Source organism: Notolabrus celidotus, chromosome 9 (genome assembly GCF_009762535.1).
Source record: "Notolabrus celidotus isolate fNotCel1 chromosome 9, fNotCel1.pri, whole genome shotgun sequence".
In the NCBI taxonomy this organism is placed as follows: domain Eukaryota; kingdom Metazoa; phylum Chordata; class Actinopteri; order Labriformes; family Labridae; genus Notolabrus; species Notolabrus celidotus.
The window spans coordinates 623,575-639,702 of NC_048280.1; the positions used below are offsets into that span (position 1 = coordinate 623,575).

A 16,128-nucleotide genomic window follows, 5' to 3' on the forward strand; every position below is an offset into this window, starting at 1 on the left:
AAGCGCCGCCTTCTTCCTGAGCTCCTCCTCTTCCTGCTGCTCCTTCTTCTTCTTCTCCTGAGCCTTGGCGACCTCCTCCTGCATCAGCCGGATCAGCGCCCGCATCTCGTGGAGGGCTCGCTCGGCCACAGTCATGTCCTCCACGCTGGGGAACTCTCCCTGAGGAGGCGCAGGAGAGAAGGATGATTTTCAGGGGTTCAGACGGACACGATGAAGGACTGAGAATGAGGAGTCTGACTCACCTCCGCCGTCTTCCTCACCACCTCGGACACCTGCGAGCACAGCTGGTTCCCTCGAGTGCTGAAGGAGCTGAGAGCGGCTGCGGGGAGGTCCACCTTGGACTGCTTGGACGGGTCCAGCAGCTGGTTGAGCTGCAGGATCTCCTCCTGGATGGTGTTCAGGTTCCTCAGTCGCTCCCTGCCCTCCGCCTGCCGCTGCCGCTCGAGCTCCGCCTCCTTCAGACGCTGCTGCTCCGCCTCCCGCAGACGCAGGTTGAGAATCTGGAGGACAGAAACGCTTTTAGCACCTCACAGAACATCAGCGCCGTCAGAGCGACGTCTCTCACGCCGGTCTCCTCTCACCTTCATCCTGTGGCGCTGCTCCTCCTTCAGCTTCTCCTGTCGGCCGATGCTCTCTTTGGTTCTGGCGAGCAGACGGCGACACGATTAACGACAGAACAAACAACAACAACAAATACAACTCTGTCTCTGGAGCGGCTCTCACTCTCTGTCCATCATGTCCCTCATGCTCTGGAACTCCTGTCTCTGTTTCAGCTCCATGAACTCCTCGAAGCGTTTCAGCTGCTCCGACTCGGAGCTCGCCACCTCGGCCACCAGCTTCTCCTGCATCTCCTGCCGCAGTTTGAGCGCCACCTGAGCGTGAAGAGTCAAACACAGTGATGAGGAGAGAGCACAGATACTAAGACCTTTAATCCAAGGATTCAAGGTGTATAAAAGGATGGAAATCACTCTGGTTGTATCAGCAGCCTCGTCTAAAACGCTCTTTCTAAAAACTGAACCGGATCGTGAAGAAGAGTCAAACCCACCTTCGCCTTTTCTCGCTGCTTCTCCTCAAACTTTAGAATCTGTCCGGCCGTCTCCATGGCTTTGGGCGACAGGAGAGAAATGGACGGGAGCGAAACAGGACTGGAAACATCGCTGATATCTGCGTCTTCATCCTTCACCTCGTCGCTGAGAGCCTGAAGCGAATGATGGGAGGGGAGAAGTGAGAGTCAGAAACTCAGGCGAGCTCACGACACGATCAGTGCACCAGATGTTCATGAACTCACCTGCTCGCTCTCCGTCCTCAGAGGCGGGGCCGCGTAAACCGCGTTGCTCCTCCCGTTGATGTCCGGGATGGATCCTGTGGAGGAGGCCGAGGCCGAGATCACGTCAGAGAGGCCGGGGCTCGAGTCTCCGGAGCTGGAGCCCAGAAAGCTTCTGGAGTTCTGCAGAGGTAAAGGACCCAGGCGCTCCAAGACGACTCCGGAGTGCGGGGACAAGCTGAGGACCTCTCTGCAGCCCGCCAAGATGTCCTGCCGAGGAGACACGGAGAACATGGAGGGTAAATAATGTAAATAATAAAAGATCAACAACTCAGGTCAATATTACTGAAGTTAATATGCTTTATTATTCCATCAGGTAAATATTTAAACTGTCTGAAGCTCCTCTGAGGAACTGTTGAATAAATTAAAGGTTGCTCTTCTTGTTGACGCTCTCTTTTTGTTTTTCTTTGTGTGTTTTTAACTGTTTTATCTTCTTTTATTCCCCTCTCAATTCTGTTGTTTTTAACATTTAGTCATCTAATATTATATCCCCCTTTATTTTCATTTTGTAAAGCACTTTGTAACCCTGTTTTTAAAAGTGTTATATAAGTTAATAAAGTGTATTCTGATTATTATTATTATCTGTGCTCGTTTAGATCCAGGTAGTAGAGCCTTACAGCATTATGGCAGCAGACATTAACCAGAGCTACATTCCCCTCTAGTGGTGGAACGCTGCACTACAGCTTAGGCACAAAATATGACTAACATTTCTGGGCTTCAATATTAAAATTAGAAATAATTTGTTTTAAATAGTTAGTAATTCTGGTGCTAGCAGGAGTGACTCCATTTAATGGTTTACTCAACTACAGATGCATATTTCCCTAACCCTCTTAAAACATAATTTTACTCCTCAGCTTGAGAGTTGTGTGTTCTCTGTTTCTGCTCTTTTATTCGATTTAATTTCATTTTCTAAGCATTTTAAATATATATGTTTTAAGTGTCTTATGTAGTTGTATTATTATTTTATTTTTACAGTGCTGTATTTTCTGTGTTTTAACTTATTTCACCTCTCTCTGGTAAACATAATTGCTCTTTTTGTGTTTATAAATATAGTTGGTTGGATAATATTCACTGTCTGCTGTGTGGCAATAAAGAAACAATAGATACCCAACTGTGGGTGCCCAGGTGTTTCATTTCTGTTGGCGTGGTATTTCAACAGGTATTGATCCTGTTTGATATTTTAATGGTATTGTACCAACTTTTAAATTCTAGTATTATGACAAACCCTAGTACCAATGGACGTAGTCTCCGTGACGTCACCATTCTGTTTCTGAATCAGAGTTTTGAAGCCTATTGTCGGCGGTTGACTGCCCCCGTTTGTGTTTCCACTCGCTGGAGCCTGTGGAAGAGCTATGTCATGACGTCACTTCTACGTGACCCCTTTTCCCACAATAATAACAATGGCGGAAAACGTAGCATTCCTGCTGGTGTCGCTCTTGGCTTTTCGTAACCACGAGGTCCTGAAGAGAACTTATCCTACTTAACCAACACTTCTGTGCTACTTGTTAGCTTCATCTTTGTTATTTTGTCGCTGCAGGAAAAACCTGTTTGGTTTCTGTTTTTGGTCACGGTGACCCCGCCCCTTGCCCCTGGCGTAAGCGATTCGCAGTTCTAGACCAGCAAAGAGTTGAAGCCACTCTCACACAAAACTGGTTCTCAATAGAGCACCGGCCATGAAACTGCCTCGCTGGATAAAAGGGTTAATATTGGAAATGCTGAACTCAACCTAACTTCTGTTGATCTATAATGATGCAAAGACTCAGAGTTGAGGCGGGCCTTTAGTCTCCTTGCAAACAGCTACAGTGTTCCTGTCTGTCGATCAAGTCAGCCTGTGAACCAGGCTGTAAACATGTTGACTTCTGCTGTAAAGATCCTCTTCTTTGAATGGGTGTGTATGTGGGTCCCAGTGCTTTCGGACCCAGCCTCTAGTGGACACTGAAGGACCTGTAGTTTTTGACACTTCAGCATCAGCTTCATATTCTAACACTGGTGGTTGCTGCTTGATATGGATGCATGTCAGCTTGTCCACTCAGGGCTTCCGTACTTACTTTAGTACTTCCCACCATCTTTTATTATTGTGACGCACTTTCTGAAGCTCTTGAATATTCATAACCTGAGGCTGTGTTTTAGGCCTAAAGATGAGGGTTTGACAGGTTTTAATCACACTGAATAATAAAAGCACGTTCTGTATTAAATTTTAATCCTTGTTATGATTTTTAATGTTCCTTTTTAGACTCTTTAAATCACTTTGCTCTGCAGGTGAAGCTTTATAAATAAACCTACACGGCCTGTGACGCAGAGCTAGCTTACAGAGAGGATAACAACCAGCTTTATAACATTAATAATTATAAATATGATGTTTTACTCCTATATAATGTATTAATAATTTATTAAACTACCTAATAATGAAGCTAAGTGGAGAGTTTAACCGGCTAAGGTAAGCTAGCAGCTCCTCAGCTAGTTAGCACAGTTAGCATAGTTAGCTTGGACTCACCTCCCCCCTCTCAGACCAGTACGGGTCGAAGGGGATCTTCGCCTTTGAGGATTTCTTTAAAGCCTCTAAAGTTTCCCATCTCAGGTTTTCAGCAGGCATCGCAGCGAGAACCAGAACCAGAACCGAAACTACAAACTCATGCTAACGCTGGGCTAACTTTTGAAAACACCGGATGGCGTTACTGAAATCACAGTCCGAGGAGAAACAGCCCGCCCACTTCAGACCATGTGTTCCTGCCCGGCAACACCTTCAATGGGCGATTTAAACATTTATACTTCTTTAATAACCTCCTAAAAATAACACAACATGCTTTAAACTCTCACCTGTGCTTTAAAATAATACATTATTAAGTATTTACAGTATTTATGACTCTGCAGCTTCACCGTGTACACCACTGTATTACAAACCTCCTTTTCTTTTTTTTAGAATCTGTCCATTAATCATGTTTTTTTAATCTTTAAATACTCACCTCTGATCCCAAACCTTCAAATATAATTGGAATATGTTACAGGGTTAATTCGGCTGAAAAATAATCTAACAAAGTGAACTTAAAGTTATAAATATACCTGCTCCATGGTGGTGCCTGGGACCCGCACGCCTTCCCTGACTACCAAATCTAAGTGTTTTTATTCAAATTAAATAAGATTTATTTTAATTTAATGCATGCCGAATTAAAGAACAGGCCAGATTTGTACATAAAATGTCCAAAATGTATGTCTCATGTGATTATTTAATTGTGTACAAGCCAGACAAGTATGTACAATAGAAATTCTAAATGAGGTTTGGCAGGTGTTTGTAAAAAATGATGTATTTTGTTTCTCTCCTCTCTCAAAAATGTAGGGATTAAGTTTGGCTGTCTAAAAGCCAACAGAGATTTTAAACTGAGGGGTTTATGTGTTATATTGATCATAATAAAAGAAGGCAGCAGATTCATGAATGTACAGGAAGTGGTTTATTCACGAGGACATAAATACATTTAATTCAAATAATAAGAATAAGTAATCCTTTCATTTAAAAACTTTTGTTATTCACGTCATAGATTTTATAAAACTCTCGGCTCAGGTTGGAGGAACATTCAGTCAGCTGGTGAGCAAAGACTCGCCAAACACGTTTCCATACGAGGTTTTGAGGAACTGAACATAATTCTGCAGAGTTCGGTTTGTGGAGTCGGACTGCTCCAGCCTCTCCTTCATGTTCTGCAGCTGAGTCTTGAAGCGGCTCTCCATCTGAGGGGAGACACAAACACACGGACACAAAGCTTAGTTTGATTTTCACGTGCTACAGCATGAAGCAGATCCAGAAGATGATTGAAACCCACCTCCTCTTTGCTCCTCTGCAGCTGACTCTGCTCGGATCTCGCTCGGCTCAGCTGGCTCTGCAGCTCCAGAGCTTTGGACTGAGACGTTCTCTCTTTGGACAAAACCCTCTGCATGTTTTCATCCACCTGCAGACCGGTCATAAAGAGGGCAATGTTTAAAAACAGTTATCAAATTAACATGTAAAGTCGGTGTGATCGCCACATAATACAGCCAACAATCAGTCCAGTGTCTCTCTGTGACTCCTCTGTACGGTGTCATGTGATCCAGGTAAGACGGATCGTTCTGGTCCACACCTGTCTCTGAGCGTCGTCCAGAGTCTGCTGCAGCTGTCGGGACACCACGCCGCACTCCCGCGTCTTCTCCTCCAGCTGCTGCTGAACGCTGCGGACAGCGGCGTCCTTCGAGGAGAGAGACTGAGACATGTCGTTGTTCTCCACCTTCAAGTCCTCCAGCTGCCTGAAACACACACAGAGACACACACACACACACAGACACACACACACACTCAGACATCAGCAGCTGCAGAGAGGAGAATTAAGAGACCCTTAAATCGTGTGTGTGTGTGTGTGTGCATACCTCTCTGCGTTGTGCGTTCTCTCTCTCAGGACGTTGTTCTCCTCCTGCAGCAGAAGATTCCTCTGCTGAATGGTCTCCAGCTGAGCGCCCTGCTGCTCCACCTGCAGAGGAGAGATCACACTCCACATGAGCTCCTTCCTCGACTCTCTGTTGACATCAGGAGATAATGCGTCAGTCGCCTGCTCTCTCAGCTGCTCAGTACCTTGTGTCTGACTTCACTCAGAGCCGAGTTGTGCTCCACGTTCCTCCTCTCGTGGGCGTCGGCCTCCTGCTGCGCGTCCCTGAGCTGCTGCTCGGCCCTCCTCAGTCTGTCGGGGAGCGCCTCGAGCTCCCTGAGCCGCGTCAGCAGCTCCCTCCTCAGCTGCTCCGTCTCCCTCTCCAGGCTCACCTTCCCCTCCCGCGCCTCCTTCTGAGTCAGCTCCAGCTTCAGGCGGCACTCCTCCGACTCCAGACGAGCCTGCTGCACCTGCACGGAGGAGGAGACTCGGGTCATCAGGACACAGCGGACAAAACTCAAACACCTGATGAAGAGGTCTGATCACGAGTACGACCGTACCTTCTTCTTGCATTTCTCCACCAGGTCTTCCTGTTTTCTGATCGAAGCTTTCAGCCGACGAGCTTCAGACTGCAGACCTCTGAGCTTCTCCTCAGATGACGTCAGCTGACCCTGAAAATGATTCACCAAAATAAAACAACACAACGTTGCACATCTTACATCCCTGTAGGCTCATGAAGAAGAATGAAGATGTCTGATCTGATACCTTCAGTCTCTGGTTGTCCAGTTTGGTGGAGGCGTCCTCAGCGCTGAGATGTTGGATCTGATCGCGGAGCTCCTCCCTCTCCGTCCGACTCTTCTCCTCCGCTGAGTGAATCCTGGAGGTCAGCTCCGTCACCTGACTGTGACGGAGGAAGAGATTTAAATATGTGTTGTTATGTTTTCATCTCGATCCTCAGAGTGATTTCATTTTGACAGCATCATGAAGAGTTAGAGGAACGAGTCAGCTAACGTCTGACAAAACTAGCTGGGGATTGAATCGAGAGATGAGGTCTAACACGGGACCTCCACCAGATCCAGTCCATCTCCGATCCGCTGTGGTTGTGTCCCACCGGTTGTGTTTTCAGAACGCAGCACGGAGCAGGACCTCCAGACAGCTGGAGTCATGTGACCGAGGTTTTCCCTGCAGTAATCCCTGAATCAAGGATCCTCCTCCTCCTCCTCTCCTCATCCATGTTGTCTTTCTGGTCCTCTGAAAACCTCTGACCTGTTGACTCCAGGCCTGGCTCCGCTCATCATGAATTTGGTTTGTTGTTGTAGTTAAGTGAAATACGATCTGGTGATAACACAGAGTGTTTTATTCTGAAAATTAACCGGATGTTTTCATTTTGTTTTGGTGAAACCTGACTTCCTGTCCCGCTCCATCTGCTCTGTTGAGATTGATGCGTCGTGCTCCGGCATCCGGCACAAATAGAAGTCTTGTGTATCTGATCCAGAGGACTCCGACCTGCCGGATCAGAGACGCAGTAGGAACGCAACAGAGTGGATCCAGTGGAAGTTAACACATTGACTAGAATAGAAACCGATCAGATCCGGGGCTGTGATGGATTGGAGACAGACCGGACACGGATCTGGTGGAAGTCCCGTGTAAGAGCGGACTTCAAGCTGCACCTGCATGAGACTAGGACTGAATACAGCTCATGCATTCAGCCTCTTCAGCTCTGACTGTTCTCCTTCATGCAGCTGAACCCCGCTGAAACAAATGACAGCTACCAGACTTCTTGCATCTCTCTCCTCCAGTTTCACTTTTAAAATAAAAGTCTTAAAAGGGAACATGTACTCACAATCTGAGAGCAGACATCTCCTCCTCCAGCTGTCCTCTAGCAGCAGCCTCTTTGGAGTGTCGCAGGCACCAGTCACTGGACGTGGTCAGAGCCTGAGCCAACTGCGATTCCTTAAATAACACAAACACATGCTTTAGTCTGGAACAGGTTTGGATCTTAAGATGATGCAAAGTCGGGACCGGGAACTCCAGACCTTCTCCTGTAGTCTGGCCGTGAGCTGCCGGGCCGTCCCCTCGGCGTGCTCGGCCTGCTCGCTCAGCACGGTCAGCGCCTCCTGGTCTCTCTGTCCCTGCTCCGTCCTCTCCTCCTCCGCCTGCTGCCTCAGCGTCTGCAGCTCCTCCTGCAGGACCTGAAGCTCCACCTGCTGCTCCTCCTGGCTCTGCTGCAGCCTCTGAATCTGAGCGGTCAGGTCTGTGTTTTCAGCTTCCGCTCGGCTCAGCTCGGACTGCACGCGGTCCCGGGTCGACTGCAGGACTCTGGAGAGCTCCTCGCTCGTCTCCACTTTGTCCTGCGATGACAGAGGGAAGAGAGGATGTGAACACCAGACGACCTTTCTTTAGGAACAGAAACTTTGAACGTGAATTATCTGCCGTTTCAAACCTTTTCAAAGTCCAGACGCTCGCTGAGCTTTAGACGCCTCTCTCTCTCTGTGGGTGAGTTTGGCTAAAAGTCTCTGAAGGAGGAGGAGGAGAAGAAGATCTCTCAGATGTCTGCTGCCGGATGATAACAGTGAATAAATGAGCGCCGCATAAGAGAGCCGATAATTACTCACGATGTTCTCGGCTTCACTGTCGGTCAGTCTGGTCTTTATGGCGTCCTTCTGTTCCAACCAGATCAGGGATTCTCTCTGTGGACGACAGACTGAGGTCAGGAGGAGAAGCTTAATCACACATCAGATCTTTCTCTTCCTCTTTCTCTACCTCGTAGTCCGTCCACTCTCTGAGGAGCTCTCGCAGGCCGTGATTGGTGCTGTCGAACATGGCGATCTTCTCTAACAGGAGCTGCTGCTGCCGTCTCACTGAGGCCGCGTGACATTTGGACAGATGTTTGTCCTGAAGAGTAAAGATAATCATCCTTATTCCTATTTTTCAATCCATCCTGAATCTATCTTTCCTCCTACTGAAGACTTGAGAGTTTAAAATCCTCCTCTGGTACCTTAGCAAGGCCGTCTGTAGTCTCCCTCAGCGCTGTCAGCTGATTAGTGACCGCGACACCGTCGATTTCTGCTTCAACGAGCGCCCTGAGGAGAACGGCGGACTCTCTGGACTGACCCCGGACATCTGAGCTGCAGGGACGAGGAAGAGGAAGAGGCCTTAATGAAACAGGACGGCTTTGAACCACATTCTGTCCAGACCGGGATCAATCCTACGACCAGTGTGACGAGGACTACAGACACCAGCACCCTAAAACCTCTACTCTTAAGCTTGTCTCCAAAAGATAAAGGGTAGCTTGGTAGTATGGGAGGTAGAGCCTTCAGTTATCAGGTCCCTCTCCTTTGGAATCATCTACCAGTCAGGGTCCGGGAGGCAGACACCCTCTCTACTTTTAAGAGTAGGCTTCAAACTTTCCTTTTTGATAAAGCTTATAGTTAGAGCTGGATCAGGCTTGGACCAGGTCTTAGTTATGCTGCTATAGGCTTAGACTGACACACTGGGATCCTGTCTTTCCCTCTCTCTCCTCTCTCTGCCTGTCTCTCACTTTAACTCTTCCTGTCCCATTAAAGTTACTAACCATAGACCTTTCTGGAGTCCCTGAGCTCCCTTGTCTCGTAGGTTCCTCTGGATCTCTGCTGTAGATTCCTTTTTTGGGTCTGTTATTCATCCTTTCTTTCTTTCTTTCTTTCTTTCTTTCTTTCTTTCTTTCTTTCTTTCTTTCCATTCCATCCTTCTTCCTTTCTGTCCTTTCTTTTCTTTCTCCTTTATTTCATTCATTCTCTTTCTTTCTATCATTCCTTTTTGCCTTTCATTCCTTCTTTCCTGCGATCCTTCTTTCTTTCATTCCTTTGTTTTTTATTTCTTTTTTTCTGTTTTCTTCTTTATTTCATTTCTGTTTTGTTTTTCCTTTCCTCTTTTTCTCCTTTAATTTCTGTTCTTTTTTTCTCTTTCCTTCTTTCTTCCTATTTCTTTTTCTTTTCATTTCTTCTTTCCTGCTGTCCTTCTTTCTTTCTTTCTTTCTTTCTTTCTCTTTTATTCCTTTTTGCTTTCACTCCTTTATACTTTCTTCTTTCCATGTTTCTTCATCCTTTATGTCTCCTTTTCTCATCCCGCCCTTTCCTTCTGTCATTCCTTCACCATTTCTTCTCCTCTTTTTCTTTCTTCTGGTCTCCCTCTCTTCTCTCTTTCTTAGACCTTTCTGGAGTCCCTGAGCTCCCTTGTCTCGTAGGTTCCTCTGGATCTCTGCTGCTGTGGACGTGGTCCAGACTCCAGCTGCTACAACTACTACTATCCGTCTCCCCACTATCATCTCTCTCTCTCTTCATCTCCCTCTATCCCTCTCTCCAACACGGTCTCAGCAGATGTGTGTCTAACATGAGTCTGGTCCTGCTGGAGGTTTCTGCCTGTTAAAGGAAGTTTGTCCTTGCCACTGTAACTTGCTAAATGCTGCAAAGTGCTCTGCTCATGGTGGATTAAGATGAGATCAGACTGAGTCCGGTCTAGAAGAGGGGACTGGATCTGATCCTGGTCTTACCTCTTTAAACCCCGGATGCTCTCTTGCTCTTTGAGTAAGGCGCTGAGGTTTTTGGATACTGCAGCCAACTCTTCTTCTTCTTCGTCATCCTCCTCTGCAGCACGCCGATGCCTGAGTCCACTTCCTGACTGACTCTGTGCTCCGCTTCTCTGAACAAGAGACATAAGACACATGAAAAGTTGATGCATGAAGTGATTCTGCAGCTTTAGATCAGATCATCAGGCCCTGGTTTGGTTGTCAGGTTGAGAAACAAAGTTATTATTTGTGCACACGTCTCTTCTGCAGGACAGTCTTCCTGGAGGAATCCACGGCGTCCTGATTTTGGGCTTCCCATCCTCTCCCTTCACCTGTGCACCTGTGATCCTGGGCTGCAGAGACATGAAGAGATGTAACTCTTTAAAGACAGAAGACTATTTAAAATCCTCCACACCTTCAGAACTCCTCTGTTTAAATGTGTTATTTAAAGTGTGTAAAAGGCAGAAATAACCTGTGGGGTTCTGCAGGGACTCCTCCTCATGTGGACGTGTACAGGAGTGGTCTCAGGGACATGGACGTGGACCGGCGGAGGTGAGTCCCGGGTTTTCATTCAGACCGCTTTAAGGATCCACACAGACCCTTTAAACCCGACCTAACAGAGGGTCTGGGGCTCTTTATCCGGTCTACGGAGTCCGGTCTACAGAGTCCGGTCTACAGGATAAATCTGGACTTCTGTCTGAGCAGCGAACTGTTGTTTGGATTTTCAAACGAGTCCCCTGATTGGCTCGTGTTGAGTATCCTGCTCTGTGATTGGTTGAGATGAGTGTTGCCCTTGGAAACGGGTGATGTTTGACTAACTGTTTAATCTTTAAACGAACATTTCATAATGAAACTATTACTTTAACTTCTCTAAAACACCTTTAATCAACTCACTAACAAGTTTTTAAAACATTATACCAAAAAAATCTAACCTAGAGGCAGATTTTACTTAAAATTGTGACCCCGAAATTCATCTAAAAAATCCCCCTTTGTAGGTCAAAAGTCATAAATCCATCATTAAAGTCTCTCTAATTGAAAATGTTAAATAAAGTCTCAGCATTAGTCTAACTGATTCATCGTCGTTTTGTGTCTTTATGTACTTTGAGAGGGAAACGGTTAAGATGACATCATTTCCTGTTTCACTTCGATGCATTACGACGCATTCACGTGGTCTCGGAATAATCGGAAAAATAACTTTCCAGTAAAATTCTCAGGAATGCTTTCTTTAGGCTGAATAAACTCAGAACATCAGTGGAAAAGTTGGTACCCGAGTTGGAAGGTTGACAGATTTGTTATTAAATGACGTAAAGGAGCTGAGGCCAGAACAAATATTGGAATTATTGTAAACATTAGCTTTATTAATTCCCTTCATCCCATCTGCAATCAGCCTGTTTAACACCAGCACTGCTGTGTCCCGTTAATCAGCTGTTCTAATCTTTCATTACACTACATGGCAGTTATTATGTGTCTTGGCACATTCACAAAAAACTACTGTATCCATCTGAATCTTTAATCGTGCAATAACTTACCTTATCTATTTATCAGATAGAAGTGTACATAGTGTGTATACATCTGTATAGTTGCCATATTTTATTTCATTTTACTTCATTTTATTTTATTATATTTTATTATATTATATTTTACCTTGTCATTGCTATTATTATTGTTATTATATTTTTTAACTATGTTAGTACATTGTTGTATTCCCGTCTCGTGTTGTAAGCTGCTGTAACAAAAGAATTTCCCCAATGGGGGACCAATAAAGAATATCTTATCTTATCTCTTAATTCAAGTATTTCGTCGACACAATACATTTTACCAATTCCCTTTTCCTTTGCTAAGAACAAAGACCATCAGGTGACGTGTTTATTAAAAACTAACATAATAATAATGTTTAACCAAAAGGTAATCATTGTTAGTCAACCCCATGCTTTGAAGTTTTAAAAACATGTCCACTGATGTTTTAACCACTCCTTTTATTGGATATGTACACATGCAACACTAATGTAGGATAGTTTGTTGTTTGTTTCCTGCAGAGTGATACAACTACAGCCTTTTGCACTCTTGTGCACACGCTCACAACTAAAATCAAGATTTATCATAAACCTTAGACTCTATCAGCAGAGCCATCCATAACAGATATGAATATGTTGTTCCATCCATAGCATATAAAGTAACATGTGGCCGTGTGATCCAGCAGAAAACAATGAGTAAATAAATACATACCGCCTGTCTTTCTTTGATTTTAAGGTTTTGATTATTCTTAAAAACTTTGACGCCCAAAGTTTACACATTTTGAAAGCAGCAATTAACATTAATATCTGCATGTAGATGACTCATAAGTATTTTCTCTTGGCCACGCATTATCTATTTTTTTAATGAAATGTCACCAGAGGGACTCTGTAGGTAAATCATTTTTGGTCGATTCCTTGATATAACAAGGTCATTTCAGCAGTTTTACTGAGATCTTATTTTCTTGGTATCTTGAGATAATAAAGCGTGTTTTGTCATAATAACCAGATATGTTCTGACATTAAAAACAAATCAATAGGGGAATGTGTAAAAGTTTCTATGTTTGCTTTGTGCTTGTGCAACTCTGGGGATACAAGTAGCAAGTCTGCCTTGGGGTTTTCTTTATACTATATTATAGCTCAGTGAGGATTTTAAACCATTATTTGCCTTCCAAGTCAAGTGACTAAATTAAGTTCTGATAATACAAACAGATTTGTATTTTAAGTAGCATCTCTTCTCTTTCTACACACTTCCAGTTTTCTAACTTTGTAATTCCGAGCAGTCAAGGAGCCCCTGAACGCACCGTTAGTTAGCCTGAACAGCAAGCTAGTGCTAACTTTACCTACAGGTCGTTTTGTATACTCTAAAATCATTCTATAATTTAACTCTACAGAGTTATAATAATATATGAGGGTTAGTTTAATTCAGTGTGTGTTTTTATACATCTTCATTTGTTGAATTAAACGTGTTTAATCGATGATTCGTCGACGTAGCTCCTCATGCTAAAAACAAGCTAACGTAGCTTTAAGCTAGTTTGTGATTAGCCTCCATGTGCGCGCGCAGCAGCAATGAGGTCCAAACTGAGCGCGCGGCAGCTCCTGCAGCACCTGCACAGGTTGCTGGTCCACTTCCTGGTCCTCTGTGCTCCGGTTCTGTACCGGCCCGGTGAGGCCTGTGCTGCCGGGGCACAGGACGGAGGCTCCAGCCCGGAAGTCGTGCTCCTCTGCCGGGCCTGCGGACACGAGCTGGGGACCGGGACCAGCATCCACTCAGTCCCCAGCAGGCTCGCGCTCTCCAGCCGGAACCAGACCCTGATCGGGGGTCGGAGAGTCCACATCCAGCTCTTCGAAAACCCCCACGGACACCAGTTCGAGGTGATCACGTTCAGGACCGCGGATGTGAGTCTTCACTGGCCCGCAGACAAACACTTCTCCTGGTTCCCGGGGTTCTCCTGGACCCTGTCCACCTGTCCCAGGTGTGCTGCTCACTTAGGTAAAGAGGACTCCACTGTAAACACACTCACACATGGACCTCCTTTAGTCTGAATGAGATACAGACTTCATTATTCCACTGAAGCAGTAAACAGTTTATAACACTTTAGAAGTTAAAGTCTGTTTCTGTCACCTGTTGTATAATAAGCAGAGGCGCGTGCACAGGTTACAGACAGGGGGGCTGAATGAGGCCATCACTCATGGAGGGGGGGCTTTAAATATTAGGGCACACAAATTAATATAATCACTAATATCTAATTTAACTACTGACATGAACGCATCACACAGTCTTTATATTCATGTGAAATATTTAACTTTAAGTAGTAACAGCATAGAGTGACATTTAAAGCTCCTCAGCTTCATGATGAAGGATTTAAAGAAGGTGACCGCCTAGGGAAGAGGATTAGGGCCTCTGAAAATATATCATTCTGAGGGTGTATATTTATATAGTGTTTTTATCAACAGAAAACAAATCAGAAGTCCTTTTTTTTTTCTCAGCATCATGACTTAAACCTCAAAATTCTGGCTTTGATCTCTTCTTTTTTTTTTTCGAGATTTCTGACTTTAATTCCAGAATTCCAACACAAATCTAATTCCAACTTTAATCTCATTGTTCTGACTTTGATCTTAGAACTCTGACTTTAGTTCCAGAATTCTGACTTTAGTTCCAGAATTCTGACTTTAGTTCCAGAATTCTGACTTTAATTCCAGAATTCTGACTTTAGTTCCAGAATTCTGACTTTAATTCCAGAATTCTGACTTTAGTTCCAGAATTCTGACTTTAGTTCCAGAATTCTGACTTTAATTCCAGAATTCTGACTTTAGTTCCAGAATTCTGGCTTTAATTCCAGAATTCTGACTTTAATTGCAGAATTCTGACTTTAATTCCAGAATTCTGACTTTAGTTCCAGAATTCTGACTTTAATCTTAGAATTCCAACATAAATCTATGAATTCCAACTTTAATCTCCTTGTTCTGACTTTGATCTTAGAACTCTGACTTTAGTTCCAGAATTCTGACTTTAATTCCAGAATTCTGACTTTAGTTCCAGAATTCTGACTTTAATTCCAGAATTCTGACTTTAGTTCCAGAATTCTGACTTTAGTTCCAGAATTCTGACTTTAATTCCAGAATTCTGACTTTAGTTCCAGAATTCTGACTTTAGTTCCAGAATTCTTACTTTAATTCCAGAATTCTGACTTTAGTTCCAGAATTCTGACTTTAATCTTAGAATTCTGACTTTAGTTCCAGAATTCTGACTTTAATTCCAGAATTCTGACTTTAGTTCCAGAATTCTGACTTTAATCTTAGAATTCCAACATAAATCTAAGAATTCCAACTTTAATCTCCTTGTTCTGACTTTAATCTAAGAATTCTGACTTCTCAGAATTCTGACTTTAATCTCATTTAAAAAAAAAAAATCAAACTGTAAAATATTTTTTTACTTGCTAACCTACTTTTCGAAAAAATTAACCCTTGTCAGTATTTGTCCAAAATCACCATTTATGGAACTTTAAGTACAGTAGGAGAAATCACCAACACTTATTCTCAAGAACACATCAGCTAATCTCTCTCCTACACTTGACTCAAACACTAAATGTGACGGGTGTTCTTTAAGTTTGTAATCAATAAAAGAAACCAGTGTACCTGTATAGTTCTACAATTTTATGTTTTCTTTTGATTGGACTAATAATAAAAATGCAACTTTTTGAGGCAATAAACAAACTTCTAAGAACTCCGCCATATTTAAATGATCATGACTAAATTAAATGTGATAGATGAACTGTTAGCTTAAACTCTAAATCAATCCTCCTCAGAAATATGCTTTAATAATATCATGTGATGGGTCTGGATCTTGAAGTTTGGAGTAATTATATAAAAAGTTTCTTTATTTTGAAGAACTGATTTTAAGTTCTTCCCTCTTTCTAACAGACTTCTTCACTTTGTGTTCCTCTCTTCAGGTTGGGGGTTCCAGCCCGTCACCTGGCCCGACACCATCACAAAGACCAGGTTTGAGGAGTCCGAGGAGACCTTCTTGGCTCTGATCACACATCGTCTGCTGACTGAAGACTTTGCTTCAAGTTTGCTAGTGACTCCAAAATCCTTCATGAGCTGATGACTGTTGACCGTGTGATAATCCAGGTGCCTTTGCTGCTACCTTTCCTTTTTAATAAATTTTCTATGCACCCACTAAACTCTGCAGAGTAACTTATTATTTTAAAGTTGTTTGTTATTTTGATACCCGTGAAGCAGTGTGGTCAAACCTTTTTTTTTTCCATTTTGTTCTTTATTAAAAATGTCATTTCAAATCTCATGGATATCTGTAAAACAATACAATGAAAAAAAAAAAAGTCCCATAGAAATGGTGTC

General features: G+C 43.8%; 3 protein-coding genes across 4 annotated transcripts in view; 1 reads left to right on the forward strand and 2 right to left on the reverse strand.

Moving 5' to 3' along the window:
• Positions 1 to 4,041, reverse strand: part of gle1 (GLE1 RNA export mediator) — a 12,020-nt gene extending 7,979 nt beyond the window's left edge. The window contains exons 1-7 of the mRNA XM_034691477.1: positions 3,819 to 4,041; positions 1,289 to 1,534; positions 1,046 to 1,198; positions 724 to 872; positions 582 to 642; positions 243 to 500; positions 7 to 159 (exon numbers count right to left, since the gene is read on the reverse strand). Coding sequence (XP_034547368.1) covers positions 7 to 159; positions 243 to 500; positions 582 to 642; positions 724 to 872; positions 1,046 to 1,198; positions 1,289 to 1,534; positions 3,819 to 3,917 — 1,119 coding nt within the window. The 5' untranslated portion in view covers positions 3,918 to 4,041. The remainder of the gene's footprint in view (positions 1 to 6; positions 160 to 242; positions 501 to 581; positions 643 to 723; positions 873 to 1,045; positions 1,199 to 1,288; positions 1,535 to 3,818) is intronic.
• Positions 4,042 to 4,823: 782 nt separating this feature from the next.
• Positions 4,824 to 11,162, reverse strand: LOC117819601 (outer dense fiber protein 2-like). Its single transcript, XM_034693053.1, is given in 17 exon segments — positions 4,824 to 5,044; positions 5,137 to 5,262; positions 5,431 to 5,593; positions 5,714 to 5,814; positions 5,916 to 6,179; positions 6,270 to 6,380; positions 6,475 to 6,610; positions 7,553 to 7,662; positions 7,746 to 8,060; positions 8,153 to 8,182; positions 8,184 to 8,225; positions 8,325 to 8,399; positions 8,473 to 8,604; positions 8,708 to 8,837; positions 10,241 to 10,389; positions 10,513 to 10,608; positions 10,728 to 11,162. Coding segments are annotated over 17 exon segments (2,226 nt in total). The 5' UTR covers positions 10,827 to 11,162; the 3' UTR covers positions 4,824 to 4,897.
• A 1,889-nt stretch (positions 11,163 to 13,051) lies between these two features.
• si:ch211-51h9.7 (uncharacterized protein LOC558400 homolog) lies at positions 13,052 to 15,953 on the forward strand. 2 transcript variants are annotated; one of them, XM_034693056.1, is made up of 2 exons: positions 13,052 to 13,742; positions 15,720 to 15,829. In XM_034693056.1, exons 1-2 carry the CDS (start codon positions 13,336 to 13,338, stop codon positions 15,772 to 15,774), a joined length of 462 nt encoding a protein of 153 aa, XP_034548947.1. In that variant the 5' UTR covers positions 13,052 to 13,335; the 3' UTR covers positions 15,775 to 15,829. The 2 variants fall into 2 exon arrangements, with proteins under 2 accessions (XP_034548947.1, XP_034548946.1); XM_034693055.1 differs by having other exon boundaries at positions 13,058 to 13,759; positions 15,720 to 15,953.
• Positions 15,954 to 16,128: the final 175 nt, after the last annotated feature.

Excerpts from the sequence above, each read along its gene's own strand:
- si:ch211-51h9.7 (XM_034693055.1), top strand. The coding sequence starts at position 13,336 with ATGAGGTCCAAACTGAGCGCGCGGCAGCTCCTGCAGCACCTGCACAGG. Across the intron at positions 13,760-15,719 it reads CAGGTGTGCTGCTCACTTAG|GTTGGGGGTTCCAGCCCGTC; the intron begins GTAAAGAGGACT and ends TCCTCTCTTCAG.